This window comes from Ovis aries, chromosome 1 (assembly GCF_016772045.2).
Source record: "Ovis aries strain OAR_USU_Benz2616 breed Rambouillet chromosome 1, ARS-UI_Ramb_v3.0, whole genome shotgun sequence".
Taxonomy (NCBI): Eukaryota; Metazoa; Chordata; class Mammalia; order Artiodactyla; family Bovidae; genus Ovis; species Ovis aries.
In genome coordinates this window covers 48,150,813-48,166,682 of record NC_056054.1, presented here as the reverse complement: position 1 = coordinate 48,166,682, position 15,870 = coordinate 48,150,813, and the positions used below count along the sequence as shown (strand labels likewise).

Here is a 15,870-nt window from a genome sequence, read left to right as displayed (position 1 = left end):
GGGCAAGCGGCTAATGGGATGCAGCGGCAGAGAAAGAGAGGGTAACCGCTCTGCCCCCCGGCAAACCCACGGAGGCGGAAGCCTGTCCAACCCGGTTTAGAGACTGTTAAATGATATAACCCTGTGACTCGTTAAACCCCGTAACTTTGCCCTACCTAGATTCGAATGCGCTGATCATTCCGCCTGATAGGCTCAAACGGGTTAAGCTCCCTCTTACATAACAGGACTGCCTGGCTGTACACAATTAAAATACTTGATTGCAGTCTCTTCCCGACTCCATCCCCTCAAGACCCACCCTGTCCCTCCCAGTGCGCCTGCGTGCCGCACGCTCACAGGCCCCTTGTGCACGATTCGCGCGCATTACAGGAGCGCGCTTACTACACACACAGATCCGCGCACTCTCCGCTCTGACCATACCCCGCACAGACACACACACACACACACACACACACACACACACACACACACAATTTAGTGTCAACATGCATGGGGTTGGAGGTGGAGGGGGACCGCCTTCCAGTCCTCAGCGACTGACCCAGTAGACACGCCAGCTGCTCTACCCTAGGCTTTGCAAGCATCCCTACCCTCCTGTCCCCTCAGAAAAACAGTGACCCCCCTCCACCGTCCCTACCTACTTCCGAAAAGAGGTAAAGAGTCAACTATGGGGCGGTCGCTGGGGCAAGATGGGGGGAAAAAAATAAACAACAAAACCTCACAGTCCCTGGCGTCATGATGGCGCCTACCCCAACTTGGAGGACTTAAAAGTTATGGTGCCTCAAGAGGTAAAACGCACCGGAGAGGGAAAGCAAAGCGCCGCTCTGCTCTCTTCACCTCAGCCCAGACGCGGAGACTTTTCTAGCAAAGCATCACTCTAGTGCGTACGACAGGAAAGGAAGCGTTCTGTCTCCGATCTCTCTCTCTCTCTTTTTTTTTTTCCCCCTCTCAGTTTGTATAATAATATACCTCTTGCCGATTTTTTTTTTTTTTCCGTTTTCTTTCTGCCTCCCCCCCTCCACCCCCCGCCACTTCATTTCCCCCTCCCTGCTGCATCCTCGGGCGGGGTTGCTAAGGAAACGGCCGCTTGGCAACGCGCGCGAGCCCGGGGGCCGCCGGCCGCCGCTGCGCCCCGCGCTGCTTCGGCTGCTATTGCTGCCGCTATTGCAGCCTCCGCCGCCGACCGCCCTGCCTCCGCCGTCGCCGCGCCTCCTCCCTCACTCGCCGGCGCGCTCCGCTCCTCGCTAGATAGTGCGCGAGCCGCCGGAGAATTAGACACACTCCGGACTCGGCCAAAACCAACCGAGAGGAGGTGTAGAGTGGTGCTAGGGGGTGGGAGGGGAGGGAGGGAGGGAAAGCAAAGAGGAGGAGGGGAGGAAAAAAAGAGAGAAACAGCACCCAACAACTAGGTGGGTGGGGGGAGAAAGAAAAGAACCCACCCACCCACCAAATTAAAAACAATTAAAAAAAAAAAAGGAAGAAGAAGAAGAAAGGGGGGAAAAAAAGAAGGGGAAAAAAAAATCCTGTGGCGCGCCGCCTGGTTCCTGGGAAGACTCGCCAGCACCAGGGGGTGGGGGAGTGCGAGCTGAAAGCTGCTGGAGAGTGAGCAGCCCTAGCAGGGATGGACATGATGCTGTTGGTGCAGGGTGCTTGTTGCTCGAACCAGTGGCTGGCGGCGGTGCTCCTCAGCCTGTGCTGCCTGCTGCCCTCCTGCCTCCCGGCTGGACAGAGTGTGGACTTTCCCTGGGCGGCTGTGGACAACATGATGGTCAGAAAAGGGGACACGGCGGTGCTTAGGTAGGAGAACGTCGTGCTTTCGTACTTGTCTCAATCTGTCTGTCTGTCTCTCCACCTTTCTTGCGGTCTTTTTAAACCAAGTAAAGATGCTGGTGGTGATCTCTATCAAAAGACCGCATTTCAGGAAGTCCAGGTGCTGATTCTGCCTGGAGCCGTGGCCCCTTTACTCCGGGGCAGGTGGCAAAAAGAACTGGTGATGCTTAAGCACTTTGCCGGAACGCCTAGTAGCCCTGAGATGAGTGAAGTGTGAGGCTTAGGAGGGGCCGGTGCCACTTGGAAACTCAGTTCACAAGGTCTGTGTTTTACTGTCCTGGGGTACTCTTGGAGAGTCTGACAAGTTTATCAGGTTTGTTTCTATTTTACTGTAACCTAAGCGACTTTTTCCAACTGCTGGGTCCATGCTCCCATGCATTTTCCCTCTCACTTGGACACTTAGGCTCAATTTCTCCCTTTTCAGTTTTCTGTCTTTCCTCTTACCGCTTTGTCCCCCCGCCTCCCCCTTTTTTTCCTTCCTTCGTTTTGTTTTTATTTTTTTTTCCAATTCCCCTCCTTCTTGCTCGTTTCCGTCCATTACCTCTTTTTATTGCTTTTTCTGTTTTTCCTCCCATTCTTTTTTCACCTCATGTTTTCTTTTTCATTTCCACCACTCTAATCTCTGATCCTTTATTTAATGCACTTTCCTCCATTCTTTACCTTTCTCCAGTCTTCGTTTTTCTTTCTCATTAAAACCCCTTCTCTGCGAGCTTGACTTCTGGGTCTCTCTCTCTTGACTCGCATTATCCATCTCTTTCCCCATATTGTTCCCCATCCCTGTCACACACACAAGTGTGCTCCCTCTAACCCCTCACAGTTTCATTTTCTCACTCTCACAAATCTCTTTTTCATAACCACACTCCCTCACATATTCTGTTTCACATTCTCATACATGCTGGCACTTCCATACTCCCCCTAACAACCACTTTCACATTCAGATTCTCTTTTACTCTCTAAAAAGGCACCCGCTCGCGCCTTCACTGTTCCACACATTGTCACTCACACATGTATACACACAGTCTCTCCCTCTCTCTGCTACCCTCTATCCCCTCATCCTTCCCTTTTCCTCCCTTTTTGCATTTTATGTCTTGCTCCTTTTTCTCACTCTTCCCTTCTTTTCCCCAAGCTTGGGCATTGAAATGTTTTGTCACTAATGAACATCCGTAGCCTAATTTTATCTATAAACAACATTGCTGTAAGAGTCTGGTAATGTTTTTTTCTCCTGTAAAAATATAAATTGATGATCAGCAGTGCTTAGATCTAAACAAGGCTAAAAACCCTTATTCCTTCATTTCCTATCACCCTCCCTTCTGCCTGTGACACCCCCACCTGACATAGATCCTGAAATCTCCCTGAAAGATATCCTTTCTCTCCACTGGGTGGTAGTTGGCTTATAAGTACAGATTGCAGAAAATCAGTGTATGTGGCATGTTTAAGGTGAAACAGAGAGGGCTATGTTTTATTTGAAACATGCAATATATTGTAAATTTAATGATCTTGGATCTGGGTGTGGTGAACGATTTACCCCTTCTTAAACATGCCTATGAGTCCAAATTAATGTAGGATACTGTTACAGTTTCTAATAGATACTAGTTTATAGTGTATATTTCTACTGTAAACACAATGCTACTGGATGTGTACAAAAGTAACAGTTTGTTGTCACTTAGTAAAATACCTCGCATTGCTGATAAAAGAGATGAACTTTTGGTCACACTGAGGATATAAATTAAACTCTTGGTGATATTCTTTATATTAAGTTTGTTTTGAAAGTTTAAACAACAGTGGTAAGGATGAAGTGCTGTCTTTAGAGCCTGCAAACACTTATCATGGGAACTGAAATCTATATAATTGTAGTAGCATATTGCCTATTTGTAATGAGCATTAACATTTTCAATCTAAAGGATTTGATACTGCTTGTCTCTTGATGGTATATCTTGGGTGTTTTGTTTTTAAAGAATAATCTAATGAATACTATGGCTAATTAAAATAGCTGAACTCATGGTCTGCTTCTAGGAGACCTATGTTTAGGTCACTCATTGCTGCCAATAGTGAAGCTTCTCTAACTAGCGGCAGCAATATTTTTCCAGTTTTGTTGGTTTGGTGCAGTCCTTGTTTACTTGTGTGCACCTATCTCATCCATTTATATGTTGTATCCTGAATTTTGTCATATCTTAGTTTAGAGAACTTTTGACTTTTAAAATTTTTAAGGAGAATGGTATCTCTGTTTCTTTTGAATAATGTTTCTAACCAATTACAGTTTTCTTGAAAAATAAACAGAATCTTTTTTTTTTTTTTTTTTTGCCATACGAAACAAATCTGATCCGCATTACTTTTTACTCAAATTAGTTTACAGTAATTCTAGAATTCTCTAGGGACTGACACTATTTTTTATCTTTTTATATTGACCATAGGTTTTAAACACTTTTAACATATATAGTTACAAATAACCCTCTCTCTCTTAAAAAAAAATGTTAAATTGCATCAGTGATTTTTCCTGCAACTGGTATTTACTCTGTTCATAGACCAGTACAGAAGAGCTTAAGGACTATTTGAGTGTAAGTCAGGTGAGATATTTTTAATCAAAAGTAATGTCACAGAGTTATAGTTTATGTTTTCACCTTAGATACTTGGAATTGTATTTGGTATAATTATCTAATTCATTAGAAAACAAAACAAAAAAACCCAAAATCTTCCCTCATACAAACACCTCTTCACATCAAAGTACAGAAATCTAGTACTCAAGAGAACACTTTACTGAATTATGTGATATTGTTTATTAAGCTTTACATGTTTTACTCTATTTTTAATGTAACATATTCCTCCAAGTATCTCATAAAAAGCAAATAGTGGCATAGCAGTTATCAAATAACTTTAAGTGCTAAAGGCCTGAAAGTGCAAATGTGTCAATCAGTGACTCTGCTGCTTGTGGTTACCTTAATGAAACAGAAGTTTAAAGGTCAAATGATACATTTCTATCTCCTAAATGCCACAGTGTCTGTTTTAGAGAAAAGAATCAAGAAAAGCAAACCTTTTCTTATATTTTGTTATCATACAAAAGGGAATCCATTCTGTGATCCACCAACTGTACCTATCATTCTATAAATCACCTTCTCTGTTTGGATTAGAAGACTTATAATGAAGTTCCATTTAGTAATTTCAACATTCTTATCATTTTAACTTTGCCTCTTAAGGTTAGTGAAGCAATATATTAAATGTCAAAATGTCCCTTATGTCTAATAATGATGTTCACTGATAAATCTCTGAAGGATTCACTTGAGATATTTGTACATTCTTATTGAAGTATTTAATGACGCATCTATTCAATACAATAACACTTGGTACCTCCCTTACTTTAAATAAATGCATGGATGTCTGGAGCACATTGTAATTTGCTACCAATACAAATTAACATTTTCACTAAATTTTGAGATGCTAGATTGCTACCACATTTATTACTTATTGATATTTTATACTTAATAGAACTTGTTAATCTGTATATACAGAAATGAACTTTTTCTTTAGTCTTCAAATTATATTTTGTAGTACCTGGAAGATCTGAGTTGATGTTTCATCAGGTGATGTAGCAAAGAACAGAACATTCCAGAACCACATTGGCCATGCATTAGAACCCAGTGTTTCTAGATCTAGAAAACCAAGGGAAACATAACTCTGCTCTGGCTTAATACATAAATTTCAGATGACTTTTCTTTTTGTAGTTTTGCAGCTGCTTTAATGTGAATCAGTCACTTTATTCTTACCTTATTAACAAATACAGTTATGTCGACATGTCCAAAAACGTTTAATATTCTTTTGAGACAATACAAGGAACAACCTCATTTATATCCTCCCAGTTTTTAAAAAGACATGTCATTTCTAAGCGAGTTCTTTCATCTGTTTCTACTTCAACTCGTCTATGAATTTTGTACATTTTAAGCTGCCATCCTGATATGAATTCAAAATACCCTATTCTCTACTTGTCATCCTTTAATCAAAGAAAGGAAGAGAGATTCTTTTCTTAAATGTGATATCTTCTTTTACGTTGGCAAAGTTGAACATAACTTTGTCATTTTAATGTAATAGATTTCAGTGAAAGTTATATGAGGTCCTAATAATGATATTGTAATAGGGCAGAAGACTTTTGCTTCAATCACAGAACACAGAGTGGATTTACATAGAAGCTATTTCCATTGGAAGTCACAAAACTTACGAGTAGATTTATAAATGAATATCACAAGTATTTATTACTTCTCAGACTTTGCTCAATTCATTTGGCTTTTGATTAGACTACATTAAATTAGTTTTGTTTTGAAATGCATGCTGTTGGATACAAGAAAGTAAATGATGTATGAGAATGCAGAATTGTCAATAGCAATATACCTCGATTATACTATACTTTTTGAATATCATTGAAGAATGTCTTCAATGGTAGAGTCTCTTGAAACTCATCTGTTGAGTCATTGCTACCTATTTATGTGTTCCAAATATACTGTTCAACTCTACAGGCATTTGCAATTTATAACATTAAGGCATTATTTAAAAACCTATATGCTTTTTGAATAGTTGAATAATGTTATTGAACAGTTTTTTTTTTTTTTTAATTCTGAGGTTTTTCTCATTCTTTTCAAAAGAGAAGGGGTAATAGATGGTCATGCTGAGTCATTTTGGAAAAATATGCTCCAAAATATGGAATACAATGCTACAGTGTTACCTGTAGTGATGTGTAGAACTGTTGTATTAGCATGAGGCACTACTTGATACATTTATACATAATCATTCATTATATTAAAGAACAACATAGCATTTTAAAATTTTCCAGATGGATTTATTTTTTTCTAGTTTTTTTAGTCCAGAAGAACTAATTAACCAATGTGGTTGTATAAATCTTTGAGCACAAGCATGTTAATGAACTACTTATTTTTAAATAGTTGAATTTACCATTAAATAGCTCCATGAACTAAACTAATTCTGAAATACCTGAGTTGCAAAATGTTTGAAGAATTATTCACATCCTGTAAGTGACTTTTCTGGACCTTATTGACCAGATCCAACTTTTATCCTTCTGCTATTGGAGATAGACAATGAAGCTAATCCTGAGGCTGTATTCCCTTGTTCTTCATGTCAGCTGTTTTCAGACTGTGGTTGTCCAGTGGTAGGTAGTTTTGGGAGATGGGAGTACATGATGAGTGAGAGGCCAAGGTGTTTCTCCCCTCCTACATTGCTTTGGGCAGTGTTCAGCAGTGTCTCCATCTTCCACTGGAACCTCTTTGCTCCATTTTCCATTGGATAACCAACTTGGGCTTCTGTATACTGCTTCACCCATTTGTTCTTCCATCCTAAGAGTAGTAGTAGCTTCCTAATATTCTAACTGTCGGGTTGTCTCACCATCACCTGTTCTTCTTCTCAACTTTTCCATCATGTTTGCAGTCAGTTCTCTGAATTAAATCCTCTAAGTTTTAAATATTCAGAGTGGTTTACATTTTTCTGATAAAACCCTGATTAATATGTGTTGACATGTAATAGTTTTAGTGATTTTTAACTATATTGAATATTGCTCATGGTAAAATATTTGCTACCTAGCACTGGATATAATAGTTGTTTAAGGAGGCAAGAACAGAACCATAATAACACTGGCACATATTACAAAAAAGAAAGATGGATATTTGGGGCATTGTCCACACCCAGATTATGGTGAATACAATAAACCAATGACATACATTTTAATTAAACATAATGTTAAATAATTAATTGAAATATAAATAATATACCAATGCTATGAATGGGAAAAAATAGTTGATGAATATAAATTGGGAAGAATCAATAATACTGTATCTTTTTTTTTTTTTTTTGACTGAGCAAAAGAGAACCAGGGCTAAACTCTGTTTGTGGTATGTGATCAAAATGTTGAACTAATTCCTACAGTGTTGACTATTGAAATCAATAGGAATTAAAGACCTTTCCTTTTTGTAGCTTAATACCTGAAGAGCAAATCAAAGTTTCCTATTTCTTATGAAATATATGAAGTGTATGATCATAACAGTGCTTGTAACCACTGTACAAATAAGTCTCTCAAGCCATTTGAAACTTTTGACTAGAAATCATTTCACTTTTCTACCATATCCTATTCAAAATGTCATACACTAAAACATTATAGACAACATATTTCTAACATGGAAGAGCTAAGGGAAGCTTTATTAGTTGGTGTTCTTTTTTTTTTTTACTCTCTCATTTAACAGAGTATTAGATGATGCAGTGACCTTCCCCTTACATGCTTCAAAATAATATCTTTCTGAAAGATATTATATAAGTGTCTGGCTCCAATATAAACAGCAGTCATCATAAAGTCCTACTTTTGCTGCTTTCTCCACACTTTTGCAGGAAAGATGGTAGCTTTTAACCATAAATAACGCAGTTGTTCAGTTGCTACGTTGTACCTGGCTCTTTGCAGCCCCATGAACTGCAGCACTTCAGGCTTCCCTGCCCTTTACCGTCTCCTGGAGTTTACTCAAACTCTTGTCCATTGAGTCGGTGATGCCATCCAACCATCTCTTTCTCTTTCACCGCTTTCTCCTCCTGCCTTCAAACTTTCCCAGAATTAGGGTCTTTTCCAGTGAGTCGGCTCTTTACATCAAGTGGCCAAAGTATTAGAGCATTTGCTTCAGCATCAGTCCTTCCAATGAATATGCCACATTGATTTCCTAATAGTCATCTCTAAAGGATGCTCTAGAGAGGATTTTCCTGAGTTGGGACAGAAGTTGGACTTGACTCATTCTTGCATTTCATTGTTCTTAAAGCTTTGTTGATCCATTACAGATTGTCATGGACATTTCTATGTATCGCTCTTTTTAGAGAATCATATTGCCTGCTTTCATGCTTTGTAGAAGAATTTTTAAACGGGATCACATGCTTTTTTGTCAGATATTTTATGTGTTTCAAATTCAACAATGGAAACAAACTTATCCAGGATTTTCTACATAGGCATTGTCATTAACAAATTGTATTTTAATTGGACTTCCCTGGTAGCTCAGTTAATAATCTGTCTGGAACACATGAGACCCTGGCTCGATTCCTGGGTCAGAAAGATCCCCTGGAGAAGGGATAGGCTACCCACTCCAGTATTGTTGGTCATCCCGGGTGACTTAGCTGGTAAAGAATCTGCCTGCAGTCTGGGAGACCTGAGTTTGATATTTGTACTAGGAAGATCCCTTTGCAACCCACTACAGTATTCTTGCCTGGAGAATCCCCATGGTCAGAGGAGCTTGGCGGTACACTAATTAATTAGTACACCATATCTAAAATGTGACAATTTATAAGATATTGGAGAAATTTAATAATAGAAATTGACTGATGTTTTGTTCAAGTATTTTTCTTTTATACTGTGTTAACTTTATGACTATTGTTTATAAACTTTATGACTATTGTTCATCCATTTCTAGGGCCTTAATATTGAACCTTGCCTATATCAAGCCAACTTCCACTATATTTTAAATTAATGAATTTTTGGAAGGATAAGCAAAAGATTTAATGTATTTGTCTTTTAGATTATTAATTATTTAAAATTTTAATAATTGAAGTATCTTTACTGCTACAATAAATCTGTGTGCTTATTGTGATTGAGTACTTTTTATTGAATCCATTTATCAATAGTCTCTGTCTTTAAGTAATGCCTGCAGAAGTCCTATTGGATTGAGACACACATATTGGAATCATTCAGTGTCTGTAAATTGCAGGATACAAGCTATTAGTGAGTCTTGAAGAAAATGTATTAGCCACTAAAGGCATTTTTTAAAATAAATTTTACTAAGATAGAGTAGAAAGCATTATACATAGTAAAGGTAAGTTTTATTCTATTAAACTTTTATTTTTTATGTCTGTGTGTTTATACTCGGTCAAGATTTTAGATGTATTTCTTACTATAGGTTTCATCAGAAAAAGTTTGTAATGCAGTTGTAAGGTACAGTTTTAAGATTATTGAGATGTATTTAATAGTTTTCAGAAGCTTTAAGATTTTAAATTATATAGGAAGGCTATTGCTCTTTGCAATTATAATTAGCCTATAACAGGAACAGTTCAAGGTAGTGAAATGTCCATTGTAACCTTCTAACATTTTTTTCTTTTCCTGCCTCAACTCATGGAGTCTCCTCTTCCTTTCTTCTAAGGTTTCAATTAAATAAAATCAATAAAGATACAGAGGAATAGAGAATTGGGTATTTGTTAAGAATGAGTAATCTCAATAGTGAAAAGTAGCTACAGTCCCCAACCCAGAGCTTAACTTTTGTATCATTCTGACTATCTCCCAGAGGTAGGTCAACTGTACTTTATAAACCACAGAGTATTGATACTAGCTGATAGAATTTTAATGTGATCATATGGCTTTGATTTATAATGTTGAGGGGGTTATCTATTAGCATAGTGTTTTCTAAGCCATATCAAGGTCTGAATCCTGACAGAAGACCTTTGACACTCTTAAGCATCCAGCTGGCATGAAATTTGGTCTTTTAATCACTTTCTCTAGGAAAAGGGGGATATAGGAAAGGAGGAATTTGGCAGTGTTGCCAGCATTAGTGTTGCTCTTTTGAAGAGAAGCCAATACATTATACTTTCTGGATAGCTGGTAATTTGTTCAATTTAAGGAAGATGTTTATAACACTCTTTGGTCCAGAACTAAATTATTTTTCACTGAATTTCACTAAGTCCTTTGGACACAGGTCCAGTGCCCATACTCATGCTACAAGATTGGGCTTATTTAAAACTATAGCTACTACCATAAAGTTTTGAAAGATCTTGGATGATTTAAAGGGCACTGGGGGAAAAAGTGTGTTTGTTCTGTTGTCTTCAGATACCCCTTTCCTCCAAGACAACTAAGTTAAAAGATGTTATAAGGATTTAAAAGATACTGTGAACATAAGAGCTATAATCAGAAGGCAGGAGAGTATTTTTTGTTTATTCTCTCCAATTATATCACATACTATGGTTTCAGAATATTGCATAAATAAGTCAAAGGGAAGCTAAAGTTTTTTTCTAATGTTATGATATTTCTTATCATATTTAGATATATCTGATTTGTAAATAACTTATTTTCAAATTAATGTCTTGGTAACTGACCAGCTAAATAGAAAATGACATCTGTATTACTTAACATATTGCTGGCACATTGTTAGTTCTCAAAATCTGAATGTGGAGTGAAGGAATTGAAGGAGAGCTGAAGGAAAAGATAGAGGAAGAAAGGGCAGGAAGAAAGTATGATATATAAGTGATTTCTAATCAAAACCTAAGACTTTAGATCACTGAGATACATAAAGTTCAGCCTATATTATCCTACATGGAATAATTGCAATAAAAAGGAATCAATTATATAATTTATTAAATAATCAGAATGATTCTAAATATATACCTTGCCCATGATGAAGTTTTATATATATATATATATATATATATATATATATATATATACACACACACACACATATTCACACACTGTGTATACTGAAGTTCTGAAAAAATACACTAAGTATATATCTTCCTTCAATGTTTCTAGTCCATTTATGTTTATTTTAAAAGATAGATTAGCATATTACCTTGGCCTGCAGTTGGATCAGAGGCTAATATGGGGAGAATATGTTCACAAAAAAAAATTATATATATGTTATTGAGTTAACTGCTCACTTGTCTTCTTAGGTATATGTCATTGATCACTTTTCTTGTTCACACATAGCTTATATGAAATAATAGATACAAAGAGTTAGTTTAGCTTATCCACAGAGTTTATCTTTTATTGTAATAGTTTAGTTGCATTGAAACCTGTCATGCTTTGAGGTATCCAGAATGGGACTAATGAGAATTTGATTATCTACTTCTCTATTTCCTGGCTGTGTGACCTTGAACAAATGCCTTTAGTTGGTACCTCCCTGGCAGAACAACATGGATCATATGAGATAATACATATAAAATGCTGATGTATTATCTGCCCTTTAATAAGCACAACATTTATATCAGCTTGATGATTTTATTCTGCTTTTGTTCTCCTAGTCTCAGTCTGAAATTTGTTGGCAGTACTTATTGATATAGGCATATTTTCCTCATTTAAATCATTTTACCAATCATTTGTGAAATCACTGTGTAGTATCCATTGAAGATATATTTTTGTTGTGATGTTGCTAAATCATGCTTAAGTGAAATCCTGTGGTATCAGATGGTGAGCTGAGCCTTGGGTCAACAGAAGACTGCACGGAAATTTGAAATAAAGACGTTTTTACTCACAGGGCTTAGAGGAAACAGACTGCACACCTCTAGAGGCTGCACAGGGAGGTCAAGTCAAGATGTTTGTAGAGAGAGCAGCAGGACCGGGGCACATTACTTTATTGTGGTTACTGGGGCGGAATGATAAAGGGTTCCCTGGTGAAGGACAGATTGGTCAATTCCAACCAAAAAGAATTAGATTTTATCTAAGGGGAAGGCACAGGTTGGGAGGCAAGGGAGAATGTTGGTCACAGGGACTGCTGAGGAAATGATGTCAGGAACATACATTTGCCTGTGAGTCTTCTCAGCTCATCTAGGACATGCACTGGCGCCAGGGACTAGTGTCAGCTCAGGGTCTCTTTGGCCCGCTTAGTGCCCACTTAGTCACACAGAGTGGATGCATAGGCAGCAATAGCATAGAGTAGTTTAGCTAAATCTTGACATTTTATAGTTTAAAGATCCTGTTTAATAGGCATACTTGTATTTGTTGTTGCTGAGCCCAATGACCAAGTCAGAAGACTCCAAATCTGGAAGTAGAAACACACTATAAAAGGTTTTATCTGTAGGGTGCAGACCCAGATAACTCAGTAGCAGTGAAACCCCAAATTTTATGCTCAACAAACTGATGGTGATTTGATTCACTTACCAGAAGTAAGAGATCCCTGTAATTGGGTATTCACATGAACCATCAAGGACAGAAGGAAAAATGAGAAGAGACAGAAAAGAAGAAATAAGAGGGATTAGAAAATACAGTGAGATGGCAGTGGATGAGTTTAGAGGGTGAAGATGAACATTTGTGACAGAGTTTAGAATGGGAGAGGTGATGACTGGTGACAACACTGGGATTGTCGATAAGAGGGTTAGAATAAAAACAAAATAGCTGTGTATTCTGGATAAGATAGCAAATAATTATTCAGGATTAGACATGCACTTATCGTTTCTTAGGGCATCTATATGTTATGCTGAAGGCAGTGGAGTTCAGATGTAGTCTATGGGCAAGAACACTCTATCTGGATTGCTATTTTTATTCATAGACAATATATTCAGTAGAAGCTCAGGAATTATGAATGCTTGCTCAAATTCTGCACATTTGCCAAATGCACAACAGCAAGATTTAAGTTCATAATCATGACGAAGCCATCAACATCATGATTCAGATTCAACTAACACGTATTGAGTACCTACTATATATGACATAGTTTCACAACAATATGCGATAAGATATTGCTTTTCCAGCTTTATTGCCAAGTAAATTCAGGCTTAAAAAAGTAATGTAACTTGCCTCAGGTAGAACAGGTAGTGACTGAATCAGAATTCAAATCTAGGACTTTTATTCCAAGCCTCATGACTTGATTATTGTATGTCTCTCCTAAGAAAATATAAAAACAGTTGATAAATTTATTGCTTACTAGGCTTTAATGCTTATTAAACATCATTAAGGACCAGGTGCATTTTAGTAACTAAGTTGACAATCATTTTAAAATAATCAAGAATGTGTATTATGTATTTGATGAAGACTATTCAAATTATTTTAGATGAGAGTAAGTATTAGACTATATCATATAGGCATAACTATTTAGAGGGCTTCCTTGGTGGCACAGATGGTAAAGAATCTGCCTGCAATGTGGGAGACTCAGGTTTGATCCCTGGGTCAGAAAGATCCCCTGGAGAAGGGAACTGGTAGTTGGAAAATAGTGAATTCTTAAAACTGTAAATATTCTCGGGGGGAAAAAAAACCCTCTCATCCCCAAATGATTTTATCCATAATGATTACAAGGTATTGATAATACAAGAAAAAAAAATGAACAGCTTTTGAATGTCATCTGTAGTTAGGCATTATACATTTGTTATATTCTTGGATCCTTGCAACAACCTACAATTTTTCTCCTTTGTAAGAGGAGAAACCAACTCAAAGAAGATGAATATCTTTCTGAGCTTTAACTCAGCTAGTAAATGGCATAACCAGGGTTTGATTCTAGACATGAATGTCTCCAAAGCCCTTGCTTATTTTTTTAAAAACCATAATATTTCTTGGAGATTTTTGTATACTGTAGCCCTTAACAGAAAGAAAAAGAAGCTGTTACTTGCTGTAGTATTCCACATCCCCAAATTAATCTTTTGAATGCTAATTCTGGTGTAACTAAACAGCTGAATCAAGCTGAATTATAACCCTCCTTTGAAAAGTATTAGGCAGCCTAGAGTGTTGAGCACTGTTATTTCCCAAGATAGATGGGAAGATTAAAAAAAAATTAGGGATGAATAAAAGATGCACTTATACCAAATTCATTAAACATGTCAGTAATATGTTATGAAGTTTTATGTTTAATTACAGTTGAATAAAGTGAAACATTGGAATTAGATAGTTTGCCTTTTTTCTGATGGCTGTCAGGAGTATATAGAGTTTATAGCTTAATTGAATGAAAACTTTTTAAATCTAATGCTGTGTTATTTAAGAATCTTCTTAGATGTGTTTACATATCCATTTTCAATAGATTTTATCACAAGAGGATGGTGTATTTTATGATGACTTGTTTTTCGTCTATCTAAAGTTCTCCGGATATAAAGTCATGTTTTTATCTCATATCATTCAAGAAAATTTTAAACTCTCTATAACCCAATTCTAACTCCTCCTCCTCCTTCTCCTGTGATTTCTGTATTCTTCTACATTTTATTTATTTTATAAATTTCACATTACAGTATATTGTTATCTATTTTGCCTTTGCAAAAGACTATAACTGTCTTACATAACAGTCATTCACTTGTATTGTTGCAAATTCTTCAAGAATTTTGTATTTTGCTATTTGTATATAATATGTTTACTCAATTCTAGGATACTTGATTTTTTTCATTTTCCTTTGTTCTTTCAGGAATTTCTTTTGTGTTTTATCCATTCATTTTGGGTGGGTTTTTTCCCCCTATAGAAACATGTTCTTTTTCAGACATTCATTCACCAGATTTTCAACATATATTTATTGAGTCCTTGGCTTATGCTAGATAACTTTATTTGAGAATACAGTGATATGAGATAAGGTCTTGGCTATTGAATTTACCTTGTAGTTCAGTCTATCCTCAGTGTTGTGTAAACAAGTTATATTTGACTTTTTACTTCACCAACTATTAGTTCTATGGTCACAGGGATGTTATTTGGGTTTTATGAGACTCAGTTTTCTTGTCTGTGAAATAGAAATACTTACAGCTACTCCTATATATTTCTGAATTCTGGTAATAATTCATTGGAATGTGCCCAAAGCAGTATTTAGCACACAGTTGGGGCTCAAGGCCAGTGTCTTTTCTTTCTCTCTTTCTCACCCTCCCTTTAACATTATAGCTGTAACTTATGGCCAGGACTATCTAGTTAAAGAAATTGTTGCATGTTATATTATGCTTCTGGTATTCTATTTGTTACCTAATACCTCCTGAGGCTCACCTACTTTTAATTCGAGGCTGCCTTTTGATGCCTTGAAAAAGTAGACTTAATCTGAACATGTGATGACTATCATTCATCTTGTTTCCATTTCTCACTCATTTTTTCCTTCATTTGAGATGCTTTGCCTTCATACTGTCCTCTAATACTATTTTACATGGATTTTCCCCTAAATTTATTGTCAGTTTTTGACATATTCTGAATGTCCATGAGAAATGTATTTTCTTCCTGACAGTTGCTTCTGCAGGCATCAAAACCATCTTGTCATCATTAAATGTTTCTTCTAAAATCCTACACTTTTCTCAGTATACTTGAATTAATCATTTTTCTTGGTTGGAATAGTAGTTTATGTAAGGAACACTTGGTAATTATCACCTGTTCCTCTG

General features: G+C 37.0%; 1 protein-coding gene and 1 pseudogene across 1 annotated transcript in view; both read left to right on the top strand.

Moving 5' to 3' along the window:
• Positions 1-1,591: 1,591 nt before the first annotated feature.
• Positions 1,592-15,870, top strand: part of NEGR1 (neuronal growth regulator 1) — a 1,017,459-nt gene continuing 1,003,180 nt past the window's right edge. Inside the window, exon 1 of the mRNA XM_012173704.5 lies at positions 1,592-1,791. Within this exon, the coding sequence (XP_012029094.1) occupies positions 1,616-1,791 (176 nt within the window). The 5' untranslated portion in view covers positions 1,592-1,615. The remainder of the gene's footprint in view (positions 1,792-15,870) is intronic.
• Positions 1,609-15,870, top strand: part of LOC105609899 (baculoviral IAP repeat-containing protein 2-like) — a 74,518-nt pseudogene continuing 60,256 nt past the window's right edge.